The following is a 12,139-nucleotide window of genomic DNA, read 5'->3' as shown; positions in this document are numbered from 1 at the left end:
GAAACAAACAAACCAATAAAATTTAATTCTTGTATTTTCTATGTACCTGTAAAGTGTGAAGTGTAATGTAGAGCAGATCAGCACTGTCTTTAATTTGATATTCGTTTTTAGGACCTACAACTACCAGTGGAGGATACAGCAGATGCAACAATACCTGAAACATCTATTCCATCATGGGACAGGCAGTCAGCTTCCAGTGCCAGCCAACTGTCTGTTGCATGTTTACAGGATCGTATCCAACAAATGGAAGAGACTCACTATAGGTATGCGTAATTCAAGTTTTAATTCAGTAGTGAGTTAGGGTTCACTACCAGATAGTAGTAATTCAGAGAAGGGTCTACTTAATAAGAATGAAATTTCTGATGATTTTTGTAAGTAATGGAAAGCAAGTGACCACATGCTACTGAAAAGTCAATTTTTTTTTTTTTTTTTTTTCTTTGCATAGCTGAAATTTTCTGGCTAGAAAGTTCGTGTAGCAGGGTTTTTTTCCCCATGAATGTGTGTACTGAATGCTATTACAGTCACTTTTAGATTTTTACAAATGTTCTTACATAACTAAAAATATAGTTTCCTGAAAAGCTCTGTGTAGACTAGCCTGTAGACGTTTAGCAGAGTTTGAGAGGTAACCATTAGCTATCTAGTACCCTTTGCATAAATGTCATGGTTCAAAAGTGAAGCTTTGTTGAACAATCAAGTGGAAAGGTATTAATTCATAATAAATTTAATAGACACTGTGCACAATCTTGGATAAGATGGACTGTGAGGAAATAACCTGTAACTTCTTCAAAAGTTTCCCCTTAATCAATATGGAGAAATCACCAACAGTATAAATGTGATTGCCAGAGATTTGAAGCCCAGTCATCCCAAATTAAAGTTCCAGAAAATATATGAAACATTAAAAATCTACAACAGATTATTGTAAATGTACACAATTATTAGAAACTTAGGAAAAATAAACATTTACAAAGATGATGTCAGCAGTGGACACCTCTAATAATGTTACAGCCAAACACAATCTCAATCTCATGACTGACCACTTTGAGCATCACAGATTGTCTCCAAAAACATCCGCACTGAACAGTATGCTGAAACACCTTACTTAGGCACAAATTATGTTCCTACCTCAGCTCTGGATTCATTGTTTATTTGTGTGTGTCAGTTCCTTGTAAATTTTAATTGCCTGCACTCATTTTCAAACAATTAACTGAATCTGTAATCTTTGACTTTTACGTAATTCTAGTGGAACATTCAGAAGTCTTACATAGTTTGAAGAAGCTTTTTGAATGTGCAGTTTATATTGGGTTAGTCAAACATTAGAGATACAGGTAAGGGGATGAAAAGAATGGAAGTGTTCCAAACTAGTTGACATTATAAATTATATGCAGCTATGACAGAAATCCCCCTCCCCAATGAACCATGAACCTTCCCATTGGTGGTGAGGCTAGCGTGCCTCAGCGATACAGTGTAAGTGTAACCATAACGAACGAGTTTTTGTTGAGAGTCGAAACAAATGTGAGGTTCATGGAGAGGTGCAGCAGCTTTTTCAGTAGGTGCAGTGGCATCAGTCTGGATGATTGACTGATCTCGCCTTGTAACATCAACCCCTTGCTGTGATGGTATTGCGAAGTGAATGAAGCAAGGAGAAACTACAGCCATAATTTTTCCCAAGGGCATACAGCTTTACTGTATGGTTAAATGATAATGGCGCCCTCTTGGGTAAAATATTCTGGAGGTAAAATAGTCCCCATTTAGATCTCCGGCCAGGGACTACACAGGAGGATGTCATTATCGGGAGAAAGAAAACTGGTGTTCTACGAATCAGGTCCCTTAATCGGGTAGGTGGTTCAAAAAATTTAACAAGCGAGTGAACAGGTTAAAGTTAGATATAGTGGGAATTAGTGAAGTTAGGTTAGTGAAGTTAGGTTTCAGGAGGAACAAGACTTCTGGTCAGATGAATACAGGGTTATAAATACAAAATCAGATAGAGGTAATGCAGGTGTAGGTTTAATAATGAATAAAAAAAATAGGCATGTGGGTGAGCTACTATGAGCAGCATAGTGAAAGCATCTATTGTAGCCAAGATAGACACGAAGCCCATGTGTGTCACAATAGTTCAAGTTTATATGCCAACTAGCTCCGCAGGTGATGAAGAAATTGAAGAACTGTTTGATGAGATAAAAGAAATTATTCAGATGGTTAAGGGAGCAGAAAATTTAAGTCATGGGGGACTGAAATTCGATAGTACAAAAGGAAGAGAAGGAAAAGTATTAGGTGAATATGGAATGGGGGTAAGGAATGAAAGAGGAAGCTGCTTGGAAGAATTTTGCATAGAGCATAGCTTAATCATAGACAACACTTGGTTTAAGAATCATGAAAGAAGGTTATGTACACAGAAGAGGCCTGGAGGCACTGGAAGGTTTCAGATAGATTATATAACTGTAAGACAGAGATTTAGGAAGCAGGTTTTAATTTGTATTTCCAGGGGCAGATTTGACTTTGACCACAATCTGTTGGATATGAACTGTAAATTAAAACAAAAAGGTGGGAATTTAAGGTGATGGGACTTGGATAAACTGAAAGAACCAGAGGTTGTTGGTAGTTTCGGGGAGAGCATTAGGGAAATGGTGAAATAAATACAGTAGAAGAGATGAAATAGTGAAGGCAGCAGAGGATCAAGTAGGTAAAAAAAAAAAAAAAAAATGAGGGCTAGTAGAAATCATTGGGGAACAGAAGATATACTAAATTTAATTGATGAAAGGAGAAAATATAAAAATACAGTAAATGAAGCAGGCAAAAAGGAATACAAACCTCTCAAAAATGAGATGGACAGGAAATGCAAAATGACTAAGCGGGGGTGGCTAGGGGACAAATGTAAGGATGTAGAGGCATATATCACTAGAGGCAAGGCAGATACTGCCTACTGGAGAACTTTGGAGAAAAGAGAGGATTTGTATGAATATCAAGAGTTCAGGTCTAAGCAAAGAAGGGAAATCAGAAAGGCCGAACGAGTATATGGTGGGTTTACACAAGGTCAATGTACTCGAAGGCAGTACACTGGAAATGGAAGGGGACGTAGATGATGATTATGAAAGGGGAGATACGATACTGTGTGAAGAATTTGACAGAGCACTGAAAGACCTAAGTTGAAACAATACTCTGGGAACAGACAACATTCCATTTGAGCTACTGATAGCCTTGGGAGAGCCAGCCATGACAGAATTCTTCCATCTGGTGAGCAAGATGTTTGAGACAGACAAAATACATTCAGGCTTCAAGAAGAACATAAAAATTACCATCCCAAAGAAAGCAGGGGTTGACAGGTGTGAAAATTACAGAGTTATCAGTTCAATAACTCACGGTTGCAAAATACTAACACGAATTCTGTGCAGAGGAATGGAAAAACTGGTAGAAGCCGACCTCGGGGAAGGTTACTTTGGATCCCCTAGAAATGTTCGAACATGTGAGGCAATACTAACCCTATGATGTATCTTAGATGATAGATTAAGGAAAGGCAAACCCACGTTTCTAGCATTTGTAGACTTAGAGAAAGCTTTTGACAATGTTGACTAGAATACTCTCTTTCAAATTCTGAAGGTGGCAGGGGTAAAATACAGAGAGCGAAAGGCTATTTACAATTTGTACAGAAACCAGATGGCAGCTATAAGAGTCGAAGGACATGAAAGGGAAGCAGTGGTTGGGAAGGGAGTGAGACAGGGTTATAGCCCCTCCCTGATGTTATTCAATCTGTATATTGAGCAAGCAGTGAAAGAAAAAAAAGAAAAATTTGGTGTCGGTATTAAAATCCATGGAGAAGAAATAAAAACTTTGACAGAATTACAATGTCATCGGCGAACCTCAGAGACAGCAAAGGACTTGGAAGAGCAGTTGAACGGAATGGATAGTGTCTTGAAAGGGGGATATAAGATGATGATCAACAAAAGTAAAATGAGGATAATGGAATGTAGTCGAATTAAATCAGGTGATGCTGAGGAATTAGATTAGGAAGTGAGACACTTAAAGTAGTACAGGAGTTTTGCTATTTGGGGAGCAAAACAACTGATGCTGGTTGAAGTAGAGAGGATATAAAATGGAGACTGGCAATGACAAGGAAAGCGTTTCTGAAAGTGAAAAACTTGTTAAGATAGAGTATAGATTTAAGTGTCAGAAAGTTGTTTCTGAAAGTATTTGTATGGAGTGTAGCCCCGTATGGAAGTGAAACATGGACAATAAATAATTAGACAAGGAGGGAATAGAAGCTTTTCGAATGTGGTGCTACAGAATAGTGCTGAAGATTAGATGGATTGATCACTTTACTAATGAGGAGATGTCCCACCCCTCCAAATCTGTCTTGCGACTGGTTATATGTGGCTCACTATGAATTCCTCTCCTGTGCTAGCCTCTTCATCTCAGAGTGCCACTTGTAATGTATGTTCTCTATTATTTGCTGGATGTATTCCAATCTCTGTCTTCCTCTGCAGGCCCCTCTAGTACCATGGAAGTCATTCCCTCATGTCTTAACATATGTCCTATCATCCTGTCCCTTCTCCTTATCAGTGTTTCCCCACATATTCCTATCCTCTCTGATTCTGCGCAGAACTGCCTCATTCCTTACCTCATCAGTCCAACTAATTTTCAACATTTGTCAGTAGCACCACATCTCATGTACTTCAATTTTCTTGTGTTTCTGTTTTCTCACTGTCCATGTCTCACTACCGTACTGTACTGTGCTCTAGACATACAGTCTCATAAATTTCTTCCTCTAATTAAGACCTATGTTTGATACTAGAAGACTTTTCTTGGCCAGGAATGCCGTTTTTGCCATGGCTAGTATGCTCTTGATGTCCTTGCTCCGTCCATCATTGGTTATTTTACAGCATAGGTAGCAGAATTTCTTAAGTTCAACTACTTCACATTACCTTTGTCTTTCTCTGATTTACTCTCACTCCACTCTGTACCCATTAGACTGTCAATTCTGTTCAGCAGATCATGTAATTCTTCTTCACTTTTGCTCAGGATAGCAATGTCATCAGCGAATCGTATCATTGGTGTCCTTTCACCTTGAATTTTAATTCTTTTATTTCCACCATTGCTTCGTTGATATACAGCTTGAACAGTAGGGGTGAAAGACTGCATACTTGTCTTACACCCTTTTTAATACAAGCACTTCGTTCTTGGTCGTTCACTCTTATTATTCCCTCTTGGCTGTTGTACATACTGTATATGACCCATCTCTCCCTGTAGCTTACCCCTACTTTTCTCAGAATTTTGCACATCTTGCACCATTTTACTTTGTAAAATGCTTTTTGCAGATAGACAAATGCTGTGAACATGTCTTGATTTTTCTTTAGTCTTGCTACCATTATGAACCACAGCAGCAGAATTGCCTGTCTCATGCCTTCACCTTTCCAAAATACAAACTGATTGTAATCTAGTGCATCCTCGATTTTTCTTTTCCATTCTTCTGTACATTATTGTTGAAAGCAATTTGAATGCACGAGCTGTTAAGCTGATTGTGCGGTAATTCTCGAACTTGTCAGCTCTTGCCGTTTTCGGAATAGTGTGAAACAGCCGTCCCAGAGGGGACCATCATTGAGTCCTCTCTGCGTAATTGTTAGGCATGCACTGATGTATAAGACTTGAAATAATACAAAAGTTAATTTTAGGTTAAGTTTACAGAGACATTTTTTGTGCACAGGTATAACTTCAGTACCTTTTAGTGCTCTGAAGTCATTGGTAACTGAAAAGTATTAACTTTAATATGAATAATTAATGTGATACCTATGATGGTTGGAAATGGTGAGCACTTCATATTATTTGAATGTATGTACTGTTTCAGCACCAATGAAGAGTTGCAGGCAACTCTTCAGGAGCTTTCTGACTTGCAATCTCAGCTTCAGGAGCTGCAGGCTGAGAATGAACGTCTGGTTGAAGACAAGCACATTCTTGTGGAATATCTGTGCCAGCAGTCAGAAAAGTTGGAAGACAGCCGGAGTCAAGCTGAAGCTTTGCAGGGAATGCTGCTGCGGGGTGGACCCGGTGAAGTTGTCCATGATGACAGATTATTAGACCTCCTCAAAGTAAGAGAACATCATTCTGTTTGCATATGATGATCAATATTGCAATGTAATGTTTATTAGTTTTTGGAGAATATCTGTTCACTTGGAGAGATTTTAAGTGGTATACAAACCAGAAATATTACCTGCTACCATTTGTGATCAGAGGGGTGCTGCAGTGGGGACTATATGTGTTAAAAATGAATGGAGTGGTAAATGAGGGTTGTACTTTCATGTTGTTCACTGTGAACTATGTAAAATTTGCAGTTCAGTGTCATGATCAAACTAAGGTACATAGCATTATTTAAAAGTTAACTGTAAGCACCCCCCCCCCCCCCCCCCCCCCAACACACTTTTTTTTTTGGTGTGTGTGTGTGTGTGTGTGTGTGTGTGTGTGTGTGTGTGTGTGTGTAAACTGTCAGTCTCATAAACAAAGTTCGAAATATTTGGTATCATTTATTCCTTCTGACAAAGTGGAGCTTACTGCAGAGAAAATGCACATAAAAAAGAATTTTGTTTCTGATGGGGCCATATACATTTTGAAAGGCTAGAACTATGGGAACTAAACTGATTCTGAAATTCAGTCTCCTCCTCTCCAGGGTGCACACATTTTAGTCCTAATGTGATAATTTGCCCTCCCCATAGGCTTAACCCAACTGCCATGATATTCATTTTAGAGTTATGCTATTTTGAAAATTTTCCAAACTGTGTAACTTATAGAATTATAAATAACTTACCGCACATGTTTACTGATATTTTCTGAAAATGGTTTTAAAAGTAGTTAAACAGTCATTTATTTCCAAGGCTTATTTTCCCATTTGGGCTCTTTGAATTTTGGTTCCCATTTGGGGCTCAAGGCAGGTTCTGCGTAAAACAGCATTTCATTTCTATTTTCTCCCCAGGCACAATGAATTGCTATAAAAGGCTTTCAGTAAGACAAATTGAGGAAATTGTAAATTTCATGGCTTCTTATGGTGATGAGGGTAAAGTAAATGAGACTACTGACATCCAGATACTGTTGATGAAATGTCTGACTGATGATATCAACTAAAATACACTCCTGGAAATTGAAATAAGAACACCGTGAATTCATTGTCCCAGGAAGGGGAAACTTTATTGACACATTCCTGGGGTCAGTTACATCACATGATCACACTGACAGAACCACAGGCACATAGACACAGGCAACAGAGCATGCACAATGTCGGCACTAGTACAGTGTATATCCACCTTTCGCAGCAATGCAGGCTGCTATTCTCCCATGCAGACGATCGTAGATCTGTGGAACGGCTTGCCATGCCATTTCCACCTGGCGCCTCAGTTGGACCAGCGTTCGTGATGGATGTGCAGACCGCATGAGACGACGCTTCATCCAGTTCCAAACATGCTCAATGGGGGACAGATCCGGAGATCTTGCTGGCCAGGGTAGTTGACTTACACCTTCTAGAGCACGTTGGGTGGCACGGGATACATGCGGACGTGCATTGTCCTGTTGGAACAGCAAGTTCCCTTGCCAGTCTAGGAATGGTAGGACAATGGGTTCGATGACGGTTTGGATGTACCGTGCACTATTCAGTGTCCCCTTGACGATCACCAGAGGTGTACGGACAGTGTAGGAGATCGCTCCCCACACCATGATGCCGGGTGTTGGCCCTGTGTGCCTCGGTCGTATGCAGTCCTGATTGTGGCGCTCACCTGCATGGCGCCAAACACGCATACGACCATCATTGGCACCAAGCCAGAAGCGACTCTCATTGCTGAAGACGACACGTCTCCATTCATCCCTCCATTCACGCCTATCGCGACACCACTGGAGGCGGGCTGCACGATGTTGGGGCGTGAGCGGAAGACGGCCTAACGGTGTGCTGGACCGTAGCCCAGCTTCATGGAGACGGTTGCGAATGGTCCTCGCCGATACCCCAGGAGCAACAGTGTCCCTAATTTGCTGGGAAGTGGCGGTGCGGTCCCTTACGGCACTGCGTAGGATCCTACGGTCTTGGCGTGCATCCGTGCGTCGTTGCGGTCCGGTCCCAGGTCGACGGGCACGTGCACCTTCCGCCGACCACTGGCGACAACATCGATGTACTGTGGAGACCTCACGCCCCACGTGTTGAGCAATTCGGCGGTACGTACACCCGGCCTCCCGCATGCCCACTATACGCCCTCGCTCAAAGTCCGTCAACTGCACATACGGTTCACGTCCACGCTGTCGCGGCATGCTACCAGTGTTAAAGACTGCGATGGAGCTCCGTATGCCACGGCAAACTGGCTGACACTGACGGTGGCGGTGCACAAATGTTGCTCAGCTATCGCCATTCGAGGGCATACACCGCGGTTCCTGATGTGTCCGCTGTGCCGTGCGTGTGATCATTGCTTGTACAGCCCCGTTGCAGTGCCCGGAGCAAGTATGGTGGGTCTGACACACCGGTGTCAATGTGTTCTTTTTTCCATTTCCAGGAGTGTATATTGGAAGGTAGTCTTTCAGCTGGTGCACTAGGTACCTTCGAGGTACACACTAGCGAAGAAAGGAAGAATGAGAAAAATGCAGGCCATCGCAAAAAGAAAATGAGAGATAATACCATTTCTATTAGGACTGTGCAAGATGTGATTTACAATAAAATATTTCCCAATATAAGAGGGACTGAACAGAACAAATACATTTTGATAGTAGCATTAACAGGAACGTCTGCAGTTGAGTACTTTGAAGAATTTTGTGACGAAAGTGTCTGACATGCTACACAGAAGAATAATCACAGCTTTGAGCTATCCAAGGAATGCTTATAAAGTTCTTATGTATACTGCTCTTCACTGGATGTCATGCTCCTCCAGAGGAATAGTTACATTGGAATTAAGGTGAAGACTTTGATATAAAATGTATAAGACAGTGTACAAGCCACAGCAGATACCTAGAAATCCAGCACCACCTTCACTAAATGACAGTACACAGCTGAACAGAATCACAGCTGACAAAAGGGGGTAAACTTTTCAAAATTCATCCTTTGGTGGATTGTTGCACAAAATTTTGTTATGTATGTAGCCTGAGCATTGATAAGCAAATGGTTCGATATTATGTACATCATTATCCAAAACAATTCATTCATGAGAAACCAGTGAGATTCGGTTTCAAACAGCAGGCCATATGCTGTTTCCGAAGTGGTTAGTGTTATTGCATGTCAGTCTATGAAGGAAAATCTACAGACTCGAGTGATGTTTCAGTTTTATGACTTGGCGGATCAGTTGTACTGACTATGGCTTCTGTTCTGCAATCTCCTAAATTTCTCAAAATTTATTTTGACAACTTTTCATGAGTTTTGGTTTGGTAAAAGAGCTGTCTTAAATGAGAATAAGGGCAACCTCAAATGTCTGAATGAGTTGAATTAATAAACTTTCCAGTGAAAAAGGAACAAATAAGAAATTATGACTATAGATTTGATAAGAACACAGAGATAATTGCAGTAATGTGGAAAGATAACTGTTGTGTTTAAACTCTTGACAAACCATAAGACAAAGCATTCAGTAAGCCAAGTAAAGAGGTGGAGCAAAGCTGAGAATCAAGAAGTAAAGGTTACACAGCCAGGAATTATGGAAGAGTACAACAAGCAGGTGAGGCATGGACAAATTGGACTGGAATGTGTAGAAGTATTATGTGAGAATTCAAGATAAGAAATTGTACTTCCCATTGTTCACCAACACAAAACCTGTAGCATTGGTCAGCACCTCCATCATCTACTGCTTTGCAAATGAAAATATGCCACTGCTCCAGTTCAGATGGTTGGTGGCAAGGGAATATCTCGCTCAGCCATCTGACACCTCTGATCCCAAAAGGGCAGGATGTCCATCAACGCTAATGGCATCCACTTCAATTGTTCCAGTTGAATTCCAGGTTTCTGGTAACAGACACATAATTGAATGTGCAAAATTGGGGAAGCAAAGAAAATATGGAATTCACAATAAGCTCACAGGAAAGTAGTACTTTGTGTGAAGTAAGCAGTAAAGGAAACAGAAGAAAAATTCGGAGTAGGTATTAAAATCCATGCAGAAGAAATAAAAACTTTGAGGTTTGCTGATGACATTGTAATTCTGTCAGAGACAGCAAAGGACTTGGAAGAGCAGTTGAATGGAATGCACAGTGTCTTGAAAGGACGGTATAAGATGAACATCAACAAAAGCAAAATGAGGATAATGGAATGTAGTCGAATTAAATCGGGTGATGCTGAGGGTATTAGATTAGGAAATGAAACACTTACAGTAGTAAAGGAGTTTTGCTATTTGGGGAGCAAAATAACTGATGATGGTCGAAGTAGAGAAGATATGAAATGTAGTCTGGCAATGGCAAGGAAAACTTTTCTGAAGAAGAGAAATTTGTTAACATCGAATATAGATTTAAAGTGTCAGGAAGTTGTTTCTGAAAGTACCATATTTACTCGAAGCTAAGCCGCACCTAAAAAATGAGACTCAAAATCAAGGAAAAAAAAATTTCCGAATCTTAAGCCGCACCTGATATTTGAGACTCGAAATTCAAGGGGAGGAAAAGTTTTCGGCCGCACCTTCAAATAAAAAAAAAGTTGGTCCATTGTAATATGAGACACAATTTAGGTCAAATGAATGACTATACAGCTACAGTAGTTTGGTTTGAGTCGTTAGCTTAGCAGTTAAGCTTTACCAAGTAGCCATTGCTATGTGTCAGGCTCTCCGTCCGTATTTATACGGGTACCCTTCTTTTTTCAAGTGCTTTGTCTGGTTTGAATTTATTGCTTATTCTTCTTTGATCTGTCAAGTGCCGTTCTCTTTGTTATAGGTGTTTACGTCACTCTAAGCTGAAAATGCATTACTGTACTATGTCATGCATTGTTTGTCGCATTCTGATAATGAGTGTTTACAGTCTGTCGCCTATGGCAGCGTGGCTTGCTTTTGTGCATGCTACCACCGCTTAAAAAAAGAGAGAGAGAGAGAGAGAGAGAGAGAGAGAGAGAGAGAGAGAGAGAGAGAGAGAGAGAGAGAGAGAGAGAGAGAGAGAGATAGAGGAATCGTCTCATTAGCGAAAAAATGGCAAGAGACTGCTATTTGTTGTTACTTACACTGCTGCTTTCTTTTATAATGATCAACAAGAACCAAATAATAGACTGCGTATGATAGATGATATTCTGAACGAGAGTTTAGTAAATATTTTTCTCTGTTCGAAAATGTTTACAACGCCTCTTTAGTACATTACATTCTGCGCAGTAATAAGTTATCTTAGATTTAAAAATCTAGTCAATTGTCATGCTTCATTTCTGACTGTATCACTACTTTGCATAAGAATAATACAAATATAAACATGACATGTTATGTAAATTCTTCCGCGTTTTCTATTGTCTCACTCTAGTTTCGTAGTTTATTTGTCAGACAGGATTTAAATGAGATAGCAGCAAACATGAAAGAATACATGGAAAAATGTTTATATTCGTATTATACTTACAGTGAAGAGAATACTGCATGTGATTCACAATTCGTAAAAGTTCATATTAGCAACCATCTCTTCTCATAGGTAGGAAAAAATTCAGAACGTAGAGTTGGCCATATTGACAAACATCCCAAACAGTCTTGCCAGTCGGATTTTTGTGGTACATCGAAATGCTGCTACTTTCGAAGTTAACAATACGGAATTTGTATTTACTTCGTTGGATAATGTATGAAAATGCAGTTGTCGAAAATTGATGCGGAGAAAAAAAGCTCGTCTTCCACCTTTGTTGTTGTTGTTGTTGTTGTTGTTGTTGTTGTTGTTGTTGTTGTTGTTGAATTATTTTTTTTTTAATTTACTGGCAAAGAGGTTTTTGGTGCCAGTATTTATGTTTGTGCTTGCAAAGCATGCCTGAGTAGTGCTACATATATTCGACGGCAGAAGTTAGTTGTGGCGGCACCTACCAGCATTTTTCAGAACTTACACTTACTTTGCACTCAATTCTAAGCCGCAGGCGGTTTTTTGCATTACAAAAACTGGGCAAAAAAGTGCGGCTTGGATTCGAGTAAATACGGTATTTGTATGGAGTGTAGCCATGTATGGAAGTGAAACGTGGACGATAAATAGTTTGAACAAGAAGAGAGTA

At 40.1% G+C, this 12,139-nt stretch overlaps 1 protein-coding gene across 13 annotated transcripts in view; it reads left to right on the top strand.

Annotated features, from left to right (window-relative positions):
- Nucleotides 1-12,139, top strand: part of LOC126285452 (cytospin-A) — a 1,067,624-nt gene that overhangs the window by 1,007,021 nt on the left and 48,464 nt on the right. For all 13 annotated transcript variants that reach the window (XM_049984846.1, XM_049984845.1, XM_049984844.1 and 10 more), the window contains 2 exons: nt 112-263; nt 5,837-6,077. In XM_049984846.1, coding sequence (XP_049840803.1) covers nt 112-263; nt 5,837-6,077 — 393 coding nt within the window. The remainder of the gene's footprint in view (nt 1-111; nt 264-5,836; nt 6,078-12,139) is intronic.

The sequence above is a fragment of the Schistocerca gregaria genome, chromosome 8 (genome assembly GCF_023897955.1).
Source record: "Schistocerca gregaria isolate iqSchGreg1 chromosome 8, iqSchGreg1.2, whole genome shotgun sequence".
Lineage (NCBI taxonomy): Eukaryota > Metazoa > Arthropoda > Insecta > Orthoptera > Acrididae > Schistocerca > Schistocerca gregaria.
This window is presented reverse-complemented; position numbering and strand designations above follow the sequence as displayed.